Source organism: Neltuma alba, unplaced genomic scaffold (genome assembly GCF_004799145.2).
Source record: "Neltuma alba isolate B1F8T4 unplaced genomic scaffold, ASM479914v2 tig00012137_pilon, whole genome shotgun sequence".
NCBI classification, from domain to species: Eukaryota; Viridiplantae; Streptophyta; class Magnoliopsida; order Fabales; family Fabaceae; genus Neltuma; species Neltuma alba.
Genome location: NW_021636687.1, coordinates 218,001 through 232,102, shown reverse-complemented (window position 1 = coordinate 232,102; position 14,102 = coordinate 218,001). Strand labels below are relative to the sequence as shown.

The window sequence follows — 14,102 nt, the reverse complement described above, 5'->3', positions numbered from 1 at the left end:
AAGCAAATTTGATTTTATTTTTATATTTTATTAAGAAGTTATCATCAAGTTTCTTTCTGGGACAGGAAATCAAGTTTTATTTTGCTTCTAATATCAAGCTGTTACCTAAATTACTGAGTCATATGTATTGAGGCTTTTGGATTAATGAAAATTTGAGGTTATGAAATTGAAATCCCCCCCCCCCCCCCCCAAAAAAAAATGACAGTGATAACTCTGAAACACTGGGAGGTTCATATTTCGCTCCTCCTTATCCTCATGCGCTCCCATATAATAATTCCCTTATAAAAAACCACTTTCACCTTCAAAATCAAAACCATACGCAGAAATCATTCTCAGCTTAAGCTTCAACGATGGCGTCGAAGCAACAGAAAGCTCACTGCCTTCTAGTATCCTATCCTTCACAAGGCCATATCAACCCTATGCTTCAATTCTGCAAGCGATTGGAATACCACAAAGTGAAGGCCACACTCGTCACCACTCGTTCTTTCTGGAAACAAGCCTCTATCACTGAAGCCACCATTTCTGATTCCATAGCTCTTGAGGCCATCTCAGATGGCTACGACGAAGGAGCAGATCAAGATGTTAAGAACTCAAAGATTTACGTAGAACGCTTCTGGAAAGTAGGACCAGTGACTCTATCTGAGCTTCTTCACAAGCTCTTTAACAGTGATTTGCCTGTGGATTGTGTTATTTATGACAGCTTCCTTCCGTGGGTTCTTGATGTGGCTAAGAAGTTTGGGCTTGTTGCTGCTGCGTTTTTGACTCAGCCTTGTTTTGTTAATAGTGTTTACTTCCATCTTCATCAAGGGATTCTGAAACTTCCCATTAAAAAGGAGACCAAGATTTTGCTTCCTGCGTTACCAGAACTTGAGCCTCCTGATTTGCCATCTTTCCTGTATCTGCAATATGGGATGTATCCAATCTTTTGGGACTTAGTGGTTGATACTTTTGACAATATTGGAAAAGCTGATTGGTTGCTTCCAAACACTGTTTACGAACTGGAGCCTGAGGTATGTACGTTATATGCAAAGACTCATGGCTTGCTGGTTTGGGTGCTGCACCCCTAGCCGGGAAGTCGTGACGTCGAATAGGCACTGAGGATGAAGTTGCGAACTTAGTTTTATTTGATACCAGCCTTTGTTGTTTTAAATTGTGGTCTTAAAATCAAACCCAATCCACATATTTCTTGCCGAGAGGAAAGTTCATAAGCATTAATTTAATTATTAATATTTATTAAAAATAACATAAAATTAAGTAGCATCCAATATCTAAAGTATTTTTTCGGTAGCACTATCTAACACCATAAAGTATTTTTCAATAATATTAAATGTCCTACAATAATTGTTTTTGGTGCTTTAGTACTTTAAAGTATCAGTCTAATATGCACTTATTATCCCAAGTTTAGGGTGTTTATTACAGCTGAGAAAAATACTTTAAGCACATAGTTATACCAAAAATTACTTTAGAATATTGTGTGCTAGCTGCTAGAAAAATATTTTAACATGTTGAATGATATTAATTCTAATGAGTATGATATTAATTACATTTTTCTAAAATTGCATGCCTCACATGGGGCACTTTTTGGAAAGAATTAATGGTTTTTATTATAAGTATGGTAGTATTTATATTTTTCTAAAATGGGCCCTATTTAAATGATTTGATATAAAAAATTTTCTTCTCATTTCTCAATACGTAATTCATGATTTTATATATGGATAAATTTATTTTTTTTAATTTTGAAACAAATTTAATTACTTGATCATCTCTTACTGGGTTTGATGAGATGGCGGGAGTGTCTTATAATACAAATAAAAAGGAGTATATACACATACATGTATGTGTGTATGTCCCATTTTTAAGCACCTTTAATTTGCCACTTTTTATATGACAGTAAATAATTGGGTGACTGCATGCCTGTCCGTAATGTAGAATTTCATAGGACTTCTCAGTCAAATTTGATATTATCACATGCCTCCTTCCCATCAGTATAGTTCGGCCACTTGGCCACCAACAATGTTTGAAGGCACTATTATAGAAAATTGACAAAACGGAAAGCTTTTCGCCAGGTGGTAGACTGGATGAGGAAGATGTGGCCAATAAGGACAATAGGACCAACAGTTCCTTCCGTGTTCTTAGACCAGAGAATCCATGACGACCACGACTATGGCATCAGCGTGTTCAAACCCAACAGTGATCTTTGCATGAACTGGCTTCATGATAAGCCTAAAGAATCAGTAATTTACGTCTCCTTCGGAAGTTTAGCAGCCCTCGGTGAGGATCAATTAGAGGAAATAGCTTGGGGTTTGATACAAACTGAGGATTATTTCTTGTGGGTTGTTAGGGAATCTGAACAAGTCAAGCTCCCGAAGAACATACAAGAAATAGTTTCTGCAGATAAGGGTCTGATAGTGACATGGTGTCCTCAATTAAAAGTACTGTCACATGAAGCTGTCGGATGTTTTGTTACACATTGTGGGTGGAATTCTACCTTGGAAGCTCTGAGCTCGGGAGTTCCTATGATTGGAGTGCCACATTGGAGTGATCAGACCACGAATTTGAAGTATATTGTGGATGTTTGGAAAGTGGGACTTAAAGCTCCAATGGATGAGAAAGGGACTATTAAACGAGAAGCCTTGAAAAATTGCATAAAGGAAGTGATGGGAAGTGAAAAAGGGAAAGAGATGAAGAATAATGCCATCAAATGGATGAATGTGGTCACGAGTTCTATGGAGGAAGGGGGAAGCTCAGATAAAAACATTACAGAATTCATAACTAGGATTTCTAAGTGACTTTTGATGTCAACGTATTTGTAGACGACAAGGAAGATTTGATATTAAATCTTTGTCGACATAACATTTTGTATGCCATGTAGCAAGTCCTGCCTAGTATAAAATGTCAGGACTTCAAATAAACATTCCAAAGGCAATTTCATTACTCCCTTCTTCCTCATTATCAAGACCGTAAGCTCTCAACTGGGGGTAAAAAAAAAAGGACCTTACCCTTTAACATGTTTCATTATATTCTTCTGGTTCTTAATATATGACCTATTTAATTAATTTGATTAGATTAAGAAATTTAAGTAAGTTAGTTAATTATAAGAAATATTTCATGTTTTTCTTAAAATATCATGATCATTTTTTTTAATATCCTCACTCCCTCTCCTACTTGGTTATAGTTGAAATAGTATTAATAAGAGTGATTTCGAAAAAGTTGATAAATATAAGAAATACTTCCTACATTTAAAACCAATATCAACTCAATAATTAGATCTTATATTAAGAATTAAAAGAGTATAATGTTTTTTTTGTCAAAAATATTATTGTTTTTAATTAGTATCCCTAAAAAAACTAGGATATTGTTCAATATTCATTGAAGTCGTAATCTTTTCAGATTTGTTTCATCCTTATGCGCCTACCACTGCCACAAAGGTATATAAGGTCGTTTTCCGTATATATTTTCGGATTATATATCATTTATAGCACTGGATATATACTACGGAAGTATCAATTACCATCACCATCAAGATCCAAAATTTTGGCACCATCGTGCATAAATATTATGCCCGCATATATATATAAATATATATATATTAAGATGAAATATTGTTACAAATAAAATGAGAACATATACAAATAAAGTTGCAGTGAACTTTATTTACACATAATTTCTACCTTTTATTTTTAATGCTTTGTATCAAACAGAACCTAAAAGATTGGTAGGTCAATTTGTATCATGAGAAGGGTTTATCTTTGCAGATAGACTAACTAGGTTATCTTCCAGGATAGAAGATAATTGGTGTCTTCTTGATTACCTACCATCTCTTAACTAAGAGATTCTTGTTGTTAACATTATTTGTTTAGTCTTGTTATTCAGTTTAAAGGTATATGTACGTGTGTGTATATGTATTTATGAAAGGAAAACTAGAGCTGGTAGAGTTAAAGAGGACAACGTATGAAACAGGCCAGATGAAAAAAACAAATGAAAACGGGTGTTTGGATGGAAATCAAACTATAGTTTCAAAAGTGTTTTTACGGTTTACGAAGTAAATATGTGAAGGAGTTTGTCTCGTTTTGCAGAAAAGTACTTCTGCTTCTGAGAAGTACTTTTGAGGGTTGCCAAACACCTACTAAATAGATATCAAAATTTGGTTATTAATTAAAAGCAACTTGAAGTTATATATAATAATGTGGTCAGTGCAACGATAACATTTAGTTTTCTTTATTTTATTTTAACTCCTTGGATCTTTTATATATACTCTGTTGTCTCCTCGTATCTTGCGAGAGGTCTTCTCTATTGTCGTCGTCGTTCATCTTCTTCCATCTGTAAGAAAACAGAGCAATGTTGTTTAGGTTAACAAAATGATATCATATTTTATTCATTGGTCACATAAAAACAAATAAAAAATATATTGGGGATGTTTGAAAAGGGGGACTTTGAACTCTCATGGAGGGAAAAGAGATTCTTAGACGAAAAACGTTGGGAACAAGAGGTGCCCGCGTAGATCTTTCAAATTTATTTTAAAATAAAATTTTTCTTATATATTTACTTCATACATTACAAAATTATTTTTAAAATATAATTTAGTTTCTACTCAAATATAAATTAAATTGCAATATATACAAGAATTGTGTTTTCCACTGCAAATTAAGATTCCTGTTTGTAACTATTTTAATTAATATTTGTAGCTTTTTTTAAAAAAATTGAGAAGCTAACTAATATTAAAATTTAGTTTGGTTTAAAAATAACATTTATAAAAAAATATTTTCATATAAATAGAAACAAAACTACTTTCACTCATTTATTTTATGATAAAAAATTATTTTTAAAAAAACTAATCTAAACACCTTACGATTCCGCAATTGATAACTTTTGAAAAAAAGAAAGGAAACTTTTGGCCAGCCCATGATAATGACGATACTCTGTCCATAAACCTGACAAACTGAAAGGGCCACAGGTGGCACTTTCTTATCCACATGCACTGTACTCCCACATGATCCAATTGCCTAAAATTAACCCACCGTCAATAGGTATGTTTAAATTGGTATTAGGGCACAACTGATTTTTAACCTAACTAATTTTTGTAACCGAAGTTAAAATAAAAATCAGTTAAGATATATTTAGATAGATATTTTTAAAAAATCAGTTAAAAAAGCTAAAAGTTGTTTGGATGATTAATAAAAAAATTAGTTTAGTTGTAAAATGACTGAAAAGAGTATGAATCTTATTGAATAGTAATGTTTGAAATTTTATGTTTTTAATGTGATAATAATTTTAAAAAATAAATAAAATTATTATGATAAAATATAAATGGTTTATTTGTGAACTTATAAAATAAAAAAATTTGTTACAAAAAAAAATTTGAAAATACATTGTACATAAATTTGAAAATACATTGTAGATAGTTAATTAAATATATATAATGGATAAACATAAATATAAATTAAAATTCATTTGATCTGAATAAAAGCTCATTATGCGAACAAAGAAGATGACAAAGAGAGAAAAATATAAAGATAAATCTGAGATGTTCATTTTTTAATAATTACTGTTTGAAATTACAGTTTAAAAAATTATATTTTTTTCTGTTGAGTCTAAATGAAATTAAAGGCTAAAAATTAGTTGAAAAAGGTAATCAAACAATATTTTTTATCCAATTCAGCTTGCAATCTCATTTTCAGTATTTTCAAGATACTTTTGCCGTTTCCAGCGCCAATCCAAACACGCCCAAAATCAAACCGGACGCAGAAATCTTGAGCATCAACAATGGCGTCGAACCAACAGAAGGCTCACTGCCTACTCGTGTGCTACCCTGCACAAGGCCATATCAACCCAATGCTTCAATTCTGCAAGAGATTGGAGTACCACAAAGTGAAGGTCACTTTCGTCACCACTCGTTCTTTCTGGAAACAAGCCTCTGTTACTGAACCCACCATCTCTGATTCCATAGCTCTTGAGACCATCTCTGATGGCTACGACGAAGGAGCCGATCACCAGGTTATGAAGTCAAAGGCTTATCAAAAACGCTTCAGGCAAGTAGGACCAATCACTCTATCTGAGCTTCTTCACAAGCTCTTTGACAGTAATTTGCCTGTGGATTGTGTTATTTATAACAGTTTCCTTCCTTGGGTTCTTGATGTGGCTAAGAAGTTTGGCCTTCTTGCTGCTTCGTTTTTTACCCAACCTTGTTTTGTTAAAACCATTTACTTCCATCTTCATCAAGGGATTCTGAAACTTCCCATTGATGATAATAAGGAGAGTAAGATTTTGCTTCCTGGACTACCAGAACTTGAGCCTTCGGATCTGCCATCCTTCTTGTTTCTGCAATATGGGATGTACCCGTTCTTCTGGGACGTACTGGTTGATCCTTTTAACAATATTGGAAAAGCTGATTGCTTGCTTGCAAACACTGTTTACGAACTGGAGCCCGAGGTATGTATGGGTTTAAATGCATATATATAGTAGAGCTATTAATTGGTAGAATTATTAGCTTAGTTTGTTTGATATCTGCCTTGGTTTTCAATTGTGGCCTTAAAAAAAATCTCTGTTTTGAAAATTGTGTTTCTGTTTTTGGCGAGAGGGGATCGAGTTTAATCCTGCTTATGTATCCGAGATTGTTAGTAATTGCCCTTCTAATTCAACCATAGAGATTGATAAATGAAAGCTTTTGGCCAGGCCGTTGATTTGATGAGGAGGATGTGGCCAGTGAAGACAATAGGACCAACAGTGCCGTCCATGTTCTTGGACAAGAAGATCCAAGACGACCAGGACTATGGTATCAGCATGTTCAAGCCCGAGAATGATCTTTGCATGAACTGGCTTCATCATAAACCTAAAGCATCAGTAATTTATGTCTCCTTCGGAAGTTTAGCAAATCTTAGTGAGGATCAAATGGAGGAAATAGCTTGGGGTTTGACACAAACTGAGAATTATTTCTTGTGGGTTGTTAGGGAATCTGAACAAGTGAAGCTCCCAAACAACATACGAGAAATAGTTTCTGCAGATAAGGGTCTGATAGTGACATGGTGTCCTCAACTAAAAGTACTGTCACATGAAGCTGTCGGATGCTTTGTTACCCACTGCGGGTGGAATTCTACCTTAGAAGCTCTGAGCTCGGGAGTTCCTATGATTGGATTCCCACAATGGACTGATCAAACCACGAATTTGAAGTATATTGTGGATGTTTGGAAAGTGGGAATTAGAGCTCTCGTGGATGAGAAAGGGATCCTTAGACGAGAAACGGTGAGAAACTGCATAAAGGAAGTAATGGGAAGTGAAAAAGGGAAAGAGATGAAGAATAATGCCATCAAATGGATGAGCGTGGTCAAGAGTTCAATGGAGGAAGGGGGAAGTTCAGATAAAAATATTGAAGAATTCATCACTATGATTTCTGAAAGACCTGAGGGAGCATATGATGTGCTTAGAGAAAATACGAGAAATGGCATTTAGGCTCCGAAAGTTAAGAAGTTGTATTGAAAGATCACCTGCAAATATTAGTTTCATTTTAGATATCCATTACTTGCATCTTTAAATGCATCTATCGAACGTTCACTCTTGACTGAATGAACATGTTTCAACTGATTTTGATCCTTTGTAACAACCAAAGTTGTCAAAAGATTGATCATTATTATTTTTCTAAGAAAATTTTACAAACTTTTATGCCGGTTGTGATACAACCAATGTGAAATAATGATTTTCCAATAGAAAGTTAATATTCTCTACATCGGTTGTAAAACCATTGTTAAAAGGTATTTTTAATTGATATTAAAAAGCTTTTTCTGCATCAGTGAACTAAGATCCGTTTGGCACAAAGCGTTAAAAATAAAGAATAGAGATTGAGATTGAAAATATAAAACTATATTAAAAAAGTGTTTAGTATGAATAATTGTATGATACTTAAGATTAGACAAACCTATATAAGTGAGATTGAGAAATACCATGAGGGGAGATAATATTTTCCAATCCTATCTATATGGGATTGTCTAATCCCATATAATAAGAAATCACTTATACTAAGTATCTTTTTAACATATGTTTTTAACCTCAATTCTAATCATTATCTCTTATTTTCAATATTTTGTACCAAACGTATCTTAAGTTCTTGGGGGCGTAAATGTCATTTTTCAAGAACAGAGACTTGTGATTAATTATAATTCTTTTGAGAAAAGATGGAACAGAGGCCCAAAGCATTACAGAGACATAGCTTCTTTACTCCAGTCAAATTACTTCGGTACCTATGCAAAAGTACTAACTCTACTCTTAAATTAGTATCAACACAATAATCTGGAATCAAAAGTCAATTTGGTACATACTACATCACAAGATAGCAGTATTGCTAGAGATTCTCGTTAGCTATCCATCTCTTGAACATGGCAAGACATTCTTCAGGTTTGAACTCTGGAACTGTATGTCCTGCACCCTGCAATTAGTATGATTATTACTCCTCCGGTCCTAATTATAAGACCCAATTGACTTATTTGAGGAGATTAAGGAAGTAAGTTAAGTTGGTTATTTATAATAAATAAGTGTTGTCATTCCTAAAATATCCTTACTATTTAAGTATATTGGCTAAAACTATCATTATTAGAAGAATTATCTTGGAAAAAAATGCATAAATATAAGAAACAAAATGGATTGGGTCTTATAATTAGGACCAAATAAAAAGTCAAATTGGGTCTTATAATAAGGACCGGAGGAGTATTATTATAACAATTCCACCAAATCACTATTTTTCCTTCACTTTTCTTTCTCCAAGAAAAAAAAAACAGTGTCAATAATGGTGTTTTGGTATGTAATTAAAAACAAAAAAGTACGTATTCATACCTTGACAGTTGCAAATGTCATTCGATTGGAGTACGTCCTCGTGTATCTATTGCAAAAAAATAATTTGATCGCAAAGCAATTAACTAGAAAGATGTGTGCGTGTGTGTGTCTTGAAAGATTAAGAAAATAAGCAGTTTTTTGAGTGTTGAAAGTTAGAGAGAAATTAACATGGAAATCAACATACCCAGCAACCTGGCTATTGAAATGCCAAGGTCTCCAGTCATGAACAATGGAGTAATTCAAAGATCTGATCCATGCTTGTGTTGATAAGAAAGAAACTATCATGTCATGATCCCCACTGTATATATATAAACACCCCATTATATTTAAGTTTTTATAATCAGTCATCACCAGAGGGGAAAAAAAAAACAGTTTATTAGTGACAGAAAATTATTTCATCACTAAATTTACTGATAGATTAGAAATGAAATTTTTTTCGTCTCTAAATTAGTGACATAGTAGCCATACAGAATTCCATTCTGTCACTAACATTCTATCAGTAATTTCACCACTAAATGTTAGCGATAATTTTTTGTTAATTTCCATTGCTAAATTCCGCCAGTAATTCTTTTTTTTTTTGTGTGTATATAATTGAAAAGCAACAAAATTCTTTACTACACATGCCAACACAGACTCGGTTTGGGACGGACAAACTGATAGAGTTGATAACCAAAAAAAAAAAAAAGCACACAAGTAAAATTCTGTTTTCAAGACAATAAAACTGAAAGAAGAAATGAAATGGAATGCAAAAGGTATATGGAATAGGGACGCTCAACATTTTGCGAAGAAGAAAGAAAATGATATGCTATTTTCTGGTCATAAATATAAGATTTACTTTGTAGTGCAAATTAAAACAGGAGCTAGAATGTCATAAATTAAATGTGAATTACCTGTATATCAAAGAACGATAGCCTTTTGCACTGAGATTTACGTGAAAATGAAAGCTGCTATTGATATCAAACTTGTAAGTTGTAATATTACGACAACGCTCCCAATGTCCTACAGTCCCCTGCAACACTACAATCAGTCAATAAAAACGACACCAAAGGAAAAAAAAAATACAAGTTTATCAGGCTTGTGTGTGTGTGTGTGTTTGTTTGTTGTTGGTTTTTTTTTTTTTTGGTCTGAAATGTTTGTTTTTAGTTAAATATTAGAATTTAGAAGGTTATAATAATATATTCGGCCAAACCTTTCGAACATGGAGTGCTTGGCGAACGTCATCATTATTGGCCCAATATACAGCTTCAAAATATTCGTATCTCTGTGACAAACATCAGCAATAATGTAGAACCAATAACAGAGATTAGCAGACATCAATAAATATAGATGAGTTAAGGTGCTTAAATATCCTAAAAGTATCCAAAAATAAACATCTAGCACCTAAAAGCTTTTTTTTTCCTCTCATATCTCTTAGAAGTTTATTGTCGTAGCAAATATACTCTAGCCATTATGTACTTTTAAGTTTAATCGTTAAATTATGTGCTTTTACCTGTGCCTTGAACAGTTAAACCTATGGTAGGTAACGATTCAAGATAGAAATATTATAAAATAAAACTCCCCCAGGTATATTAGAGTAAAGAAACACATTTAGGTACTGGGTGCTTTTTCTTAATGCTTTCAAGGTATTTAAGAACCTCAAACCATTAACAAGGTATTTTAAGAACCTTAAACCATATATACGTGTGTGTATTCCTAAAGCTTCGGGTTATATAAGAAGCCAATTATTTATTTGGCTCAGGTTAGGTAATTAAACGAATTTTGATCTTCTCACACAATGTTACCAGCGAATGGAGTAAATTCAGAAGATAACAATAACAAAGTAAGTCTGACGAATGAATACTCCTTCAGTCCTTAATATAAGACCTATTTAACTAATTTGATTAGATTAAAAAAATTAGGTAAGTTAATTAATTGTAAGAAATATAACATGTTTTTCCTATAACACTATAATTATCTTTCTTAATATTCTATTTCCTTCTTCTACTTGATTATGGTTGAGGGAGTATCCAGGGGTAATTTAGAAAAATCTGATAAATATGAAAAATAAATATTATATTAAAGATCAAAATCAACTCAATAATTAGATCATATATTAAGGACTGGAAGAGCATAACCATTAGGAATAATATTAATTACCCGACATCTTGATGCGGTATAGTCACTGGCCTTCACTTTCTGGGTTAGGGATCTCTTCAGAATAGTACTTCCCTGGGGCATCGAGTTTAAATCATAACCACAAAAGGCTGGTTCCAAAATCTGAGCATGATCCACTTCTGCAGTTAACTGAAACCAACGAACAACTGAAACTAACCCAATTTTGTTTAAAATATTAGTTCAATAGTTGGTTAATTACATATCTTACCTCTTGGAATGACTGGAAATCTCTGAGACATAACAAGTTTCTGGGATCTATGTTTTGGTAATTTCCTCTACAGTTCTGCTGTAATGACTGTTCTTGTAGAATCAATAATAACTCAGATATGTTAGTCTTTTTCAGAAACAAAAATTTTAAGAACATTTACCTACTTCAAATATAACTTGCGCATTATGATATATATTTACCTCGTAAAGTTCATCAGAGATGAGTCCCATTCCGTGAGCAAAGGGGATTGCATAATTTATTTCAAGCTTTGTTGTCACTGGATTCCCCAGTATGTATCCCTGTACGTAACACAAGTTTGAGACTACTATATGATCCCGTTTGGTACGAAATATTAAAAATGAGTGATAAGAATTGGGAATGCCATTAAGAAAATTATTAAAAAAGTATTTAGCATAAATAATTGTCTGTTATATGGGATCAAGCAAACCTATAAAGGTGGAATTGGAGATCCCCAATATCACAAACATGGGTTTGTCTAATCCTATGTAACAAGTAATCTCTTATGTTAAACACTTTTTGAATAGATTTTCTCAATCTCAATCCCAATCTTCACCCCCCCCCCCAATTTCAATGCTTTGTGCCAAATAGGAGTTGTATGTCCTTCGACTCTTGAAATTTATAAACTTATCTTTAATTTAGAAGAAGAAATAGAGAGAACTATGATTTGAAACCTGGATATTTATCCGTGGCTGAACCCCATTTTCATTGGCTGAAGCAAGCATATGTAATGAACCATCAGGTTATTATGTTAACGTATATGTATGGCTATATGAAGATATAGTCCTTATAGTTCAACAAACTAAACCTTATATTAAGAATCAGGGATAGTATTAATTGTACCATGTGAAATTTCTTGAAACAAGGCTGGGATAAGAATGCCAGCATAGGAGTCACCCGCTGGATAAACTTTATGTGACATGTATTCCGGATGATTGATCAGCCACTACAAATCAAAATTAATTGATGTTACGGATTATTTGGACATTATTCCAGATTATTTATCTCATATAATTTCATAGAACGTACGTCAAGAAGTTAACCATGTCATTGTTCATGTTTGATGATAATATAAGATATAATTAACATATGAAGTGGGTTGAATTAATTAATGTACCTTCCTCAAGAATTGGTGGGCATGATGAATTAGGGTCCAATCACTCTGCTCAACAACTCCTTTTGCTTTGGTGTAAGTGAAGCCTGATCCAATAGGTAAATCTACAAAGATAATACTACTTACCTGCAAATCAAGGAAGAGCATTTACACACATAAAATCAATTAATTGTTATATAATACTCCTTCAGTCCTTAATATAAAGCTTATTTAATTAACTTGATTATATTAAAAAAGTTAGATAAGTTAATTAGTTGTAAGAAATATAACAAGTTTTTCCTAAAACATCATAATCATCTTTTTTAATATCCCCTCCTCTAATTATTTGATTATGGTTGAGCAAATATCAATTGTATGATTTAGAAAAATTGATAAATAGCATAAATAAATCTTATATTTAAAACTATAATCAACTTAATAATTAAGTTTTATATCAAGGACAGAAGAACTATATAAGCATTGCTATTGCCTATTCAAACTTTAGATTTTTTATCCAATGTTGTGTCAAGAAGAAAGTGTTTTTTTTTTGGGCAACAGAAAAAAAAAATCTGTTTTAATGAGTTGCCATGTCACATTATTTAGTATTAGCCTTTTTTCAGGAAAAAAAATTAAAAGGAGGCCAAATTGGCCCTATAAAATCTACTCATCATGAAAATATAGACAATATCAAATCAAAATCAACAAATATATCCATGTTGCCTACAAATTAACTAGAAGCAAGTTAACTAGGAATTAACCCATGACATATAGATCCCGCTTGGTACAATGTATTAAAAATAAAAGATAGGGTTTGAGATTGAAAGTGTAAAGCTACATTAAAAAGGCATTTAGTATGAGTAATTGTATAATACTTGGAATTAGACAAGCCCATATATATGAGATTGAAAAATACCATGAGGGGAGGTGGTATTCCCTAATCCTATTTATATGGGATTGCTTAATCCCATATGATAAGAAATCACTCAAACTAAACATCTTTTTAACATGTGTTTTTAACTCCAATTCCAATCCTTATCCCTCATTTTCAATACTTCGTATCAAATAACCTTCATTCTAACCTTAGTCCATGACTGAGACCTCAAGACTAAGCTAGGCAAGCTCCCATTGTATTGTTGGTTTATAAATGCAAGTGGACCTATATAACATACAAATGGGAAAACAATTATTACTGACCATTTTGTGGGAAAAAAATTAAAGGACTTCAGATCAATAACGCAATTTATATGAATGATCGCACTATTTAGATGAATAAAGGACACCAGAGAAGATTAAACTTGAAGAGAATGAAGATGGTTTACCTATTTCATGGACAAGTCCGACGAAGCCAGAGCAACCAGGACCCCCAGATTGCCAAAGAAGGAGAGGATCTTCTTGAGGATTATTCTCTGACTTAATAAAATAATAGAAAACTTGCACTTCTTCTCCTTCCCCAACTCCCACATACCTGACCAAATATAAAGTCAATATCTTCTTCGTTTAATGAATGAAGCTGATAAATCATTAAAGATCGATGAACAAATGAGACAAATACCCAGTTTCAAGATGGAAAGGAAGGGATCCATGGAAGCCAGGAAGAAACTCTACTGTTGAAGCCGAAGCCATGGCAGGGCGACACCAAATCTGTAAGAGGACAACAAAGAGAAGCATTTTTGTGATAGACGCACTGTGGTTTGAGCTCATCAGCCTCGCCATTTTTGTGCTGAAAGGCCTCTCACTCCATCTGTTTTTCCCTTTGCCTTTTGAGTCTATATCAGAAGCTTGAACAAGCGAGTACGCACAGTATTCTTT

At 33.1% G+C, this 14,102-nt stretch overlaps 2 protein-coding genes across 3 annotated transcripts; one reads left to right on the top strand and one right to left on the bottom strand.

Moving 5' to 3' along the window:
* Positions 1-204: 204 nt before the first annotated feature.
* On the top strand, positions 205-7,512 carry LOC114723414 (UDP-glycosyltransferase 74F2-like). Of its 2 annotated transcripts, none has more exons than XM_028909604.1 (2): positions 205-1,010; positions 6,673-7,512. In XM_028909604.1, the coding sequence occupies exons 1-2, from the start codon at positions 351-353 to the stop codon at positions 7,444-7,446; spliced, it is 1,434 nt and encodes a 477-aa protein (XP_028765437.1). In that variant the 5' UTR covers positions 205-350; the 3' UTR covers positions 7,447-7,512. The 2 variants fall into 2 exon arrangements, with proteins under 2 accessions (XP_028765437.1, XP_028765438.1); XM_028909605.1 differs by lacking the exon at positions 6,673-7,512 and adding an exon at positions 2,067-2,949.
* A 673-nt stretch (positions 7,513-8,185) lies between these two features.
* Positions 8,186-13,995, bottom strand: LOC114723416 (serine carboxypeptidase-like 12). Its single transcript, XM_028909607.1, has 14 exons — positions 13,846-13,995; positions 13,613-13,758; positions 13,373-13,449; positions 12,318-12,440; positions 12,044-12,146; positions 11,875-11,912; positions 11,383-11,481; positions 11,183-11,269; positions 10,957-11,103; positions 10,010-10,081; positions 9,711-9,829; positions 9,005-9,118; positions 8,821-8,866; positions 8,186-8,416 (listed from the first exon to the last, which is right to left on the bottom strand). Exons 1-14 carry the CDS (start codon positions 13,992-13,994, stop codon positions 8,333-8,335), a joined length of 1,404 nt encoding a protein of 467 aa, XP_028765440.1. The 5' UTR covers position 13,995; the 3' UTR covers positions 8,186-8,332.
* Positions 13,996-14,102: the final 107 nt, after the last annotated feature.

Coding starts and splice junctions, on each gene's coding strand:
- LOC114723416 (XM_028909607.1), bottom strand. CDS start 13,994: ATGAGCTCAAACCACAGTGCGTCTATCACAAAAATGCTTCTCTTTGTT. Junction 11,913..12,043: donor GTTTCAAGAAATTTCACATG/GTACAATTAATA, acceptor TGCTTGCTTCAG/CCAATGAAAATGGGGTTCAG. Junction 11,104..11,182: donor ATTTCCAGTCATTCCAAGAG/GTAAGATATGTA, acceptor CGTTGGTTTCAG/TTAACTGCAGAAGTGGATCA.
- LOC114723414 (XM_028909604.1), top strand. CDS start 351: ATGGCGTCGAAGCAACAGAAAGCTCACTGCCTTCTAGTATCCTATCCT. Junction 1,011..6,672: donor TTTACGAACTGGAGCCTGAG/GTATGTACGTTA, acceptor GCTTTTGGCCAG/GCCGTTGATTTGATGAGGAG.